The sequence below is a fragment of the Saccostrea cucullata genome, unplaced genomic scaffold (assembly GCF_032062105.1).
Source record: "Saccostrea cucullata isolate Sc308-1 unplaced genomic scaffold, CSIRO_AGI_Scuc_v1 ctg122, whole genome shotgun sequence".
NCBI lineage: Eukaryota > Metazoa > Mollusca > Bivalvia > Ostreida > Ostreidae > Saccostrea > Saccostrea cuccullata.
In genome coordinates this window covers 519,494-530,689 of record NW_026932975.1, presented here as the reverse complement: position 1 = coordinate 530,689, position 11,196 = coordinate 519,494, and the positions used below count along the sequence as shown (strand labels likewise).

Below are 11,196 nucleotides of genomic sequence, written 5' to 3'. Positions count from 1 at the left end.
TTGCTATTTTGACCATGCTATCTTGTCTATACTACTAATGTATCCTTACATCCTTACATTATAAGTTTCAAAAAATTTCATCAAAGAATAGAAAAGTTACGGCAATATCCATTTTATTGGTAATTTCACCTGTTGCACGTGCGCGCTCTTGCAAGCACGTGCGCGCAAAATGACCTTTGATTGGCAACTCTACATAACATGCCTACTGACCCTAAAAAGGTTTCATCTAAGTCGGATGTGTAGTTTCCAAGATCACTCGTGGACAAAATTTTCCCAGGAAGAAGAAAAATAATAAGAATAATAATAATAAGAAACAGAGTAAAAACAATATGTTCCCCAACTTCGTTTGGGGAACATAATAAGAATAATAATAATAAGAAACAGAGTAAAAACAATATGTTCCCCAACTTCGTTTGGGGAACATAATAAGTGTACACTTTTAACATGATCAGGGTATGAAATTTTATATAAGGCTGGTTTTTAATAGCTTAAATTTGGGATTTTTCGGTTATAATACTTTGTGAATATGATATAGAAAATATTTTATATAAAAAGGTTAAAAGAACCTTTGTGATATGGAACCACAGAGGCTTGTGTAGAGAAAATAAATCAGGTAAAAAAATTAGTACCTCGGAGTGTTTTTTTTCTCCGAGGTACTAATTTTTTTAACTGATTTATTTTCTCTACACATGCAAGCCCCTGTGATGGAACACGGGGGTTAGCTAAAATTTAGAAAATAAACAACTTTTACTTTGAGACTTTGAATTTATTTATTATTACAAAAATTAGGAATTGTATTAAGAGAAATTTTTATCCTTTTTGTTATTTTTAGACTTACCTTTAGTTTCCTCTTTTTCTTTGTCCTCATCCTCGACATCAAACTCTGACTCTCTCTCTTCATACTCTACGTTCTCATCTAATTCCTTAAAATCTGGTGCAAACGCACTCCAGTTTTCCTATCAATAGCAAGAAATGCTTAAAATACCATCAAGTTATTTATTTTTGTTAAAAGGCATTTTACGAGTACAAGTAAATACATGTGTACTTAACAGGATCTGCAGGATCTGTGTTTCCTTTCTTGTAAATGATGTATTGTATAATACTTACAACTTGATTTTGAGCCCATATTGACACCAGACCACTGGATATTGAGGCTATGATTGGTCGTACAGGATGCCACTGCAATGAAATACTTATATAAAGAACCTTACGTTCTGTTCTTCATTAACATGATAACACAGAATGCTTAATGTATAGATGTACATTTGTAATGAGATTTTTGTTTACACCAGCATTTCTTACCACCACATCCAGCAGGAGTTCCCCTTTCGTTCCGTGGAGGATTTTGACCAGATTACCTACACTCTTCTCCCAAATGTAGAGTGAATGTTGTCTGGCAGACCCTGCCACAATGAATTCCCCATCCCCCGAAAAACAGCACTTCTTCCACAAAAGTCTGGAGAGAACAGTTTTTAATTCACAACAATGAAATCCTTTGTTTAATTAAAATGTGTTCTATTGCAGTGATTTTTCTACACCTAATTTAGGTCCGAATATCGGCCTGTTCCCCTCTCAAAAATTACCGATTTTTTCCCAATGTCTGTTGCTTTTTTTCCCAACACAAAATCGTTGTTTTTGTTATATTGAATTTTTTTTACGTACGACTTATCTAAAATGGAACGCTATTGTTCTCAGTCACTAAGACTCTTCTAACAACAGTAAGGAACAGCAGATTACTCAAAGCGTTTACAAGACCTAGAAAAACACATGGGTCTCCTTGTCAAACTTGTGTGTAAATACATCGTTAGAAAGTGTAAGATGCATGTTAACCGGTGAAACATAGCTTTATTTGTAAATCCAAGTACTAATAGTTCTACAAGAAGCATCCCTGATTCCAGGAAAATCAAACTGTTTCTACATATGGCAGATGCAACTAGTATTGCAGAGAAAAATTGCAGCATTATGTTTAGCTAGAGTAATTAGAAAGCTTTAATAATTACTTTGAAAAATAAATGATTTGTAATAAATCATGTCAGATTATTGTATCTTAAACCATGGCTATTACAAGAAGGATTTTCTCTTATGTCTACCATAATGTCAGAGCAAAAAAGGAAATACATGTATACTGATATAGTCACAATAACACTTTCAAAGATTTTAAAAAAGGTTAAAAATATAGAACTGTGTTTAATTTATTATTTTGTAGCAAATAAATTGATTAATGATGTTACATTTACTTACATAGTTTATTTTACCTGCCAATTTAGGTTACATGACAATTTTAAACATTTTTCCCAATTTGATACAAATGTCGACGATTTTCCCCAATTCTAAAGGCCCAGGCCCCTTTTAAAAAATGTAGAAAAATCACTGTATTGTTATATGTTTTATTATAAATTACTGAATTTTATATTCAATAATGATTCTGATAAAGGCAGATAAAAAGTACTGGTCATAGATCTTGCATTTCTGTTCATTTGTTGGGATAATTTTTTACCACAACAACGGTACAAATATGTGACATTTTTTAGAAGCTCTGGTGCCTTACTTGTTGACCAGATCCTGAAGTTTTTGGATTGGCTCTGGCTCTCCGTCTTTACCGCAGGCAAGGACCTCCCCACTCTCGTAAACTCGGATGATACGGTCTGCTGAATTTACCAGAAAACACCTGCAAAAAGAAAAGATGTTAATTCATGTTTTAGATTGAGATTCATGTCCTCATCAATAGCAAATTTTCCCAACTTTTATTTGGTGTTTCATTTCATTGCAAGCAACTTTTTTGACAAAAGAAATCAGAAACTTACTCCCCCCTTCTAGCAAACTCAATGGATTTAATGGCAGTTGTGTTGAGTGTTCCAGTTGTTACCCTAAACGATGCCTTCAGATCCAAATTGTTGCAGGTAAATACCAAGATCTATCAAAGAAATAAGTTATTACATAAACATCCATATGCTGGACGTTACACAATAGTGACTGAGTGTAGTATGTTTGAAATTGCATCAGAAAGAAGACAGTTATGTGACTTACCCTGCCCTTGGCATTTCCTGTGTAGATGTGTTTACCTCTTCTGTCATAGGAGGCAACAATGTTCAGGTCAGACTGAAACAGAAAACATACCCCTAGATGTTCAATGAAAGCTACACAATCTTAAAAAGATAAACAATCTAATCTTCACATAATTATGAATGCCAAGCAACAGCTTGAAACCTAAAATTATTCATTGCAAGTTCTATTTTTCTGAAAATGATGAAATGTTCCCTTGATAGTCTATGGATTTCTTTGGCTACAATCTTACATCATCATCCAGAGGGACAACTCTGTGTTCTCCACTGATGTTCATTAGTACAGCAGGGTGCTTCATTGGACACACAAGAAACTGTTTACTGGAGAAAGAAAAATAAGTTTTAGAAAATATAAATATTTATAATATGATTATTATAGACATTTGAAATGAAATACAATTGAATAAATCATTTTGGATTAAGAAATCTAAGCCCCCAAGAGATGCAAATTTCATTTATCTTTCAAATCTCAAATCTAGATTTAGAAAACTAAAAACGTATGTATACTTTTCTACTATATGTATATTTCCATTATAATTTAGTAAGTCAATCAGCAACAGTACCTATCACGAGGATGAAACTGCACTTTCAGGATGGGGGAAGGAAACCTGAATGTTTTATCACACTCTGCTGACACCACGTCCCATATTGACGCTGTGTTGTCTGTCGCCGCACTTAACAGTTTCTTTCCATTCCGACTCCAGCTAGAGAACAGTAGCAGAAAATTTTTCAAATATTTTCTTCCTGATATATTGTTTTAATTAGCATACATGTAATACATGTACCAGAATACTATTTTCAAATATAGCAATAAGGAATATTCAATAAACAAAGGTTTTAAAATGATGTATTAATTACAAAGAACATTATTTAAAAAAAAAACTTTGCTAAATATTATTTAGAGAATGACAAGGGTTCTGTATCATAGATACAAATTTGTGAGTTGATGTGTGGGTAGCATATCTCTTGGATATCTCAAAGATTTTTCCCATCCAGTTCGACATAACAGGGTTTGACTGCTATGTCAAATACATGTTAATGTCAATTTACATTTCTGACTTTTTGGGTCTTCTGTGTTTCAAGGAAGTTCTACAGAAAACATAGTACTGCACTCAATAAAAGAAATCAAGGGGTACAAATACCTTAGACTGCATACAGGATGGACATGAGCACTAATTATTTTGGCAATTCCTCTTGTCAGGAAATCCCATATGACAATTCTACCATCGTTACAACCCACAGCTAATAAGGTTCCCTGTCTGTTGAAGGCACAGGTAATGGCAATGCTGATGCAGTCCAAGGCTCCATCAAAATCCTACGAATGAATGACATACATGTACCTGTTATTTACATAATCACTTGAAGATAATTTTGTTTTTCTTTAAAGAATTTTATAATATCAACACCTTACAGATATTGAGATACTATTAGTTATTCAGGTTCAATCAAAGGTGTACGGGGATTTACCCTGGGTTTTATTCCATACATATGTATGGAATACAACCCGGGGTAAATCCCTGTACACCTTTGATTGGACCTGGATAAAGAATTTATTTCATATGTACCCATAAAAATTCTTTGTAAACATCAGAGTCTTATCACCTGTGCCTCAATCTATTAATAAGATAACTACAATGCATTGTGATGTCATATTTCGTTTTTATCATAGAGAGAGTACGCAGTGTGCCTTCACGTTTTCATTTACCCCGTACAGGGTACTGTGTTGCAAGTTTCCATAGAGGATGTAAAAATTGGCATGTATTTTGCTGGCTCTGATTCCATAATTGATCAAAGAGTTAATTTTGGTGAGTCAAATTGAAGCAGATTCAGAGTTCAATGACATTACAAAAGAGAAGTTTATCTTTTTGATGATTTTTATATCCCTTGAAAACCATTGTTGCACTCAATTGCACAATGCATGTTATCAGGTCCAGTCCAAAGACTGTTTCTACCTATGTAGCTATTAATAGCTACGTAGGTATTTAAAGCTACCCAAAGTAGCTATTTTTACCTACTTTTTGTATTATCTACATTTCGTGGCCAAAGGACTGAATGGCGCAACATGGTAAATACCATATTTTTTTTATACAGTCACACTAATGATGAATACGACAAAATTTTGACCAAAAAAGGATTACTTCCTGAATGGGCAATTTTACATTACTTTCTATGCAAAATTGATAATATACGAAGTAATCATTTTTTGGCCAAATTTCCGTCAAATCCATCATCAGTGTGACTGTATCAATAAATTCAGTGCTCACCATGTTGCGCCATTCCTGTGTTTGACCACAAAATGCAAGTAAAGCAGAAAGTAGGTAAAAATAGCTACTTTGGGTAGGTTTAAATACCTACGTAGCTTTTAATAGCTACGTAGGTAGAAATAGTCTTTGGACTGGACCTGGTTATCACACATGACAATAATATTTCATGTAATTATTACCCTACCCAATACTGTATTGCACTACCTGATTGTTTCTTTTCTTAGTTAAAGTAATTCAGGGCCTAACTACAGAAAGCAAGACCTGTAAATAAGTAAACATACCTCTGGGTAGTTCTGCCCAAAAGATTCTAAAAAAAGAAACAAAACTGAATTAAATTCTCAATCATTAATTTACTGAAGAATTGGAAACAATCTTTAAAAAAGGTTCATGATTAACCACAGTCATGTCACTCAAAGTGAAACAATTAGTACCCATTGTTTAAGTCCTCTAAAAATTATCATAATCAACCCTGATATTAAAAAAATACTGACGAGGCAATTCGAAATATACCAAGTTATCTTTCATTTTCTGTAATCTGATGGTAGATAATTCTTATTATATAAGTCAATGCATCCAGTTGTCTAAATATATATAATCTACAAAGATTATACCTAAAAGTTCCAAATTCATATCTTATAATTTCTGATTTTCCATTTGAAAAAGCATTTCTTTCAATCTTTCATTCGTTGGCTTTGTGTTTACATCTCGCGGCACAAATATTTTGTTAACTGCATTTTCATTGGTTGGCCAAAATCTACTTTCATTTTTACGCCACTGGGCTTGTCGGGAGTTGTCGGAACATGACGGAAAAGACCGAGGAATGTCTCTCTATTTTGTACGTTCATGTATTTATTGTTTTAAACAATTTATTTAATTATTTAAATCTGTGAAAAACAAAATCATTTATGATGAGAGAAGTACATGTGGAAGCTGCAGGACAGTAGGTACAGTCAATATAGCCTATGTCAAATCCCTTTCTGCCTTAATTTTGGGTGACTGGAAAAACCCGAAACCCCCCGATTTTTGGAGAATACCCATACAGGAGGGGTGAAACCCCAATAAAGTGGTGGAAACCCCATAAAATTGAATGTAATGGGGTACTATAAGGCCTAAGGTGATGTTTAATTGAATGATATTGACATCCGTAAATTTTTATAGCCAATTTTACCTCAGAATCGACGGGTTTCTTCTTGTCTTGATATACTGCACACCACGCCCGATCTAAATTCGCGATCGCTGAAGTCGTTTCGAGTAATCCGTGGAAATAATTACTGTAATCTTGATCAATATGAATATCAAATTATGTATGAATATTATTTTTAAAAAAATTATTTGTAAGGAAACCTTAAGAATATAAAAGAAATATGAAATATTTATCATGTTGAAAGACATTACAGTGCAATGTTTAATTGAATTTTTTTAATGAATTTAACTAGTCCATTAATCAAGAAATAAAGTCATTTTTATAAATTCCAATTATTTATAATATGTAATTAAATTAAATTAAATAATGAATGAATCTGTTAATGTAATTATTATAATGAAAGACATTACAGTGAAATTTTTAATTGAATGGTTTTTTTTTTAATGAATTTAATTAGTCCATTAATCAAGGAATAAAGTAATTTTTCTCAATTCCAATCATTTATAACATGTAATTAAATTAAATTAACTAATGAATGAATTTGTTAATTTATTTAATTTTTAATTAAGGTGTTTGTTTTGAAATGTTTTCTTCTATGTTTAATAATTAATTTTTAAATTCAGTATTCATTCATTATTATTTTCCAGTTACTAATTTTTTGTTTTAATGTTTTTGGTTCTGTTTTTTTTTGGGGGGGGGGGAGAGTGTGTTGTTTTGTTTTTTTTTTGTTTTTTTGGTTTGTTTTTTTTGTTTTGTTTTGTTTTGTTTTTTATGCAAGTAATAGAAAAAAAATATACTCATTGATATGAGAAAGCAACCTGTATCCATCACAATGAAATTATTAGAATCCAGGTCTATGAAATAAAAAAGTCTGATAAAAAAATAATAAAAATGTGCATGTTGCATATGTGAATCCTTGTACAGTTGGTATTGTAACATTATTGTGAGAATATATTATTCACACCTCAGCTAGCTCTGTTGTTTTGTACTGGGATAGACAGGCACCCCTGTGTGTGTACATGCACTATATACACAGCTGATGACACTTGGTCAACTTGATAATAAACACCTTTTGTTTAAACACCTGGGTTCCCAGCTAGTCTGACCAACCCCCTCTGGCAGGGCATGTGTATATACATTGAACCTTTACTATTCTCAATTGTACAGTTATGCTTTACATAATTTCATTTTAAGGACGTTAGCACACACATAAGGAAAATATGAATTTTGATAATTTTGATAATTCATGACAAATTAATAAATAAAGACCTTTTAAATTAGTAATAACTGAAAATATTCATAGTTTCCTTATGTTCCCAGCTCTAGCCACGTGGAGGCCTCCTTAAGTGTAGAGTCATGATTTGAATTTTGAAACAAAATATTAAAACCAAAGGACCGAAAGATGACCGAAAGATAAAAAATTAAAAAAAACTTTAAAAAGATTTTTAAAAAACTTAAAGATACTGGATTATTATTCCTAGTCAATCTTTTGTTCATATATAAAAATATTACAGCCAAATGAAAGTAATATACATGAAATAAAATAACATAATAAAAATGTTAGAGAAAGGAATTTATAATTTAATTAGCAACATTTAAAAAAACAATAACATTCCTAACCTAACCTAACACAACACCAAACAGTATTCACTGGTCAGCACCCGTCTGGCGGGGGAGGAATACTGCCTGATACTAACCCTATTCTAAGTTCTAACCTAACACAACACCAAACAGTATTCACTGGTCTGCACCCGTCTGGCGGGGGAGGAATACTGCCTGATACTAACCCTCCTCTAGAAAAAATAATAAATATACAATCTTAAAAACATTTTTGGTTTTGTTTTTTGGTTTAAGACTGATTGATTATTGGCCTCTGAACTCTGGAAGTCTGTTTAGGCAAATGATTTGTGGTACTATGGATCCAGGAAAGTACACCCATAGCAAAAAGAAATGGCATTTTTCCATTTTATCTCCATTCATTCAGCATTTTCTTTCCATTTTTCAATTCAAAACCATTTTTTCTACATTTCTCTATCTTTTAATTTTCCGAAACCATTTTTTCAGAACCATTTAAAAACCATAGAGGAAACGATCAGCCGTATTTTAGCGATTTTTAGTAGACATGGAAGAATAGAAATAAAGTCCTTGTTGTCGTGAATGATGCAGAATAACCTCCTCGGTCTCGAAATGTTGTTTGACGCCTCGGCTTTTATCTTTCAAACAACATTTCTCGACCTCGCGGAGGTTATTCTTCAACATTCACGAAAACGCGGACTTTATTTCTTAATTATACTGATTGGCATTAGGGAATATGTGATGGGCAGCTAATTATAAGGTTATTTGAAAATTAATGCAGAGTTGCTGGACATTTTTACAGTGGCATATTAATATTTTTTATACACACATTTTTTATGTGCCCGGATTGATAGATTAGGGTGCATATTGTTTTTGTCCAATCTGTTTGTAATCTATAACCTTTGCAGTTTGTTATTTTTTTTGAACCATTTATATATATATATATATATCATTGGTCTCTATAGAGACTTCATATTTGGTATGCATATTCCACTTATTAAGTCCTTTCAAATTACACCCAGGTCAATGACCTGGTGACCTTAACTGTGACCTATATGCTAAAAATAGTTTTATTGAATATTTGCCATAAATTAAGAACCAGGAGAAATAGAGACTATATACTTAGTATATGCATACTGAACTAATTTGGGTCTTTAAAATCAATGACACCAAGGTCTTTGACATTGATTTATTTTTTGTTCTCTTTGTAACATATTAGTAAATATAATTTTTATTTTTAATTATTATTGTTGCTTTGAACCTTTGAATTTCAAATTTATATCCCTACATTCAGAATTTGTCTAAAAAAAAAATAAATTCAGTATTTTCATATTTTGAATTTTATTTATTTTTTTGTTCTCTTTGTAACAAATAAGTAATGAATTATCTTTACTATTTTTTTTTTTTTTTTTGTTAAAGTTGCTTTGAAAATTATGGCTCTACAAAAAGGAGGCCTCCACGTGGCTAGAGCTGGTAACATTGGGATAATATGAATAATAATTAATACACAAATTCATATTTTCTTAATGGCTAACGTCCTTACATTTTTTTGTTAAATACTTATTACATAATTAATATTTTACTATTATCATTGTAAAACAAATATTACATAATTAATATTTTACTATTATCATTGTAAAACAAATATAATTGTGGAAATTATTATGAATTATTTTAATATTATCTTATTATATTGACAAACAGCTCGCTTCGAATTTAGATCGGGCGTGGTGTACGGTAAACTCGTAATGGCGCCCGATTTCCGTCGATTCTGAGGTAAAATTCGCTGATACTAAAACAAGTCCCACGGAGAAAATAAGTCCCACATGAGTCCTACGTGAGTCCCACAGCAAAAGGGCCAATAAATACATATAATAAAGGGTAATTTTAAAAGAATATTATATTTATATGATAATATATCAAAAAAAGTTTTTATAAAATGTTTTTAGTGTGTTTAATATACGATTGAAGATTTCAGACCACAGTCAAGAACGATAACTCTGTTCAAATGTAAACAATGGCCAAGAACTATGTTGACAATGCTTGATTACTACTGAAAGCTAACTATCTTTCTAAAAAAAAAAAATAGATATTTGTGACAATATTTTTATATTAAGGAAGTTAAATTAATATGATGTTATTTCTGAATTTAATTTGTTCTTCAGTTTTACTTGAATTTTTAAGTTTCGTTTGAAAATATTCTTCCAACGTATATTAACGCTAAATACAAGTAAAAGTATGTTTTATTTTATTCTAGTATATTATTACTTTGTTTCTTACAAACTAAAATAGTTTTACTGTTGTTTTATGTATTTTAACAACAACTTGGTAAGTTTTCCTGACACCCATGTTTATTGTGTATATACACAGAGTCCTGTAGAGATACGTCCCTGGTATACCTGTATACAACACCTGGGGGATGTTATTCACACCTTTCAATCCCCCTGTTGTTTGTATACCTATTACAATAACTTTTGAACAAGGCTGGGGCTAGGTTATACCATTTTGAATTCAAATAAAATATTTAAATTAATGTAGAATTATTGAAATTTCAGCTCCTATTATGTATGACAAATAAGGTCATAATAATGAAATCATTAATCAAATTTTTTTATATTTGATTTCATAAATAAAAACATTCTTTGAAAATTAAATTAATAAAGAATTGTGATTTAAAATAGACTTAGTCAGCATAAACAGTATTGTAAAATTCTTGAATTGTATGAAAAAATTCAAAATAAAAGTATTAAAGGCACAACCATTGAAGATTTTTTTTTTATTAATTTGTAGAACAAATACAATGCAGAGTGTAGCTGTTATCTATCCATTTCTTTATTAAAAAATGTGTTCATTATCCATCATGTAATTAAAGATAAAAATTTAGATTATTAAAGCCAGTGATACTCTGGATGTGGAACTTTTAAAAAAAAAATATCTTATTTGATAAACTTGGAATTTTATACTGATTTGATTTTCACCATGAATTATATGTACAAAAATAAAATTAAAAATTTAGAAGTTGAATTTAATTCTGATCTAGCTGAAAGAAAAGTTTTTTTTTTAATAAACAAATTGTATATACGCGGACTTCAGTAGCCAAACTTTATCATGTTTATAGTCCATAACTTAGGTTCTGAAATCCTGCAATTGC

The 11,196-nt window shown here is 31.1% G+C and overlaps 1 protein-coding gene across 1 annotated transcript; it reads right to left on the bottom strand.

Annotated features, from left to right (window-relative positions):
- Positions 1–797: 797 nt before the first annotated feature.
- On the bottom strand, positions 798–6,060 carry LOC134236692 (retinoblastoma-binding protein 5-like). Its single transcript, XM_062718864.1, has 11 exons — positions 5,938–6,060; positions 5,608–5,633; positions 4,205–4,377; positions 3,626–3,766; positions 3,296–3,383; positions 3,028–3,099; positions 2,805–2,914; positions 2,549–2,668; positions 1,303–1,456; positions 1,108–1,179; positions 798–956 (listed from the first exon to the last, which is right to left on the bottom strand). Exons 1-11 carry the CDS (start codon positions 5,954–5,956, stop codon positions 798–800), a joined length of 1,134 nt encoding a protein of 377 aa, XP_062574848.1. The 5' UTR covers positions 5,957–6,060.
- Positions 6,061–11,196: the final 5,136 nt, after the last annotated feature.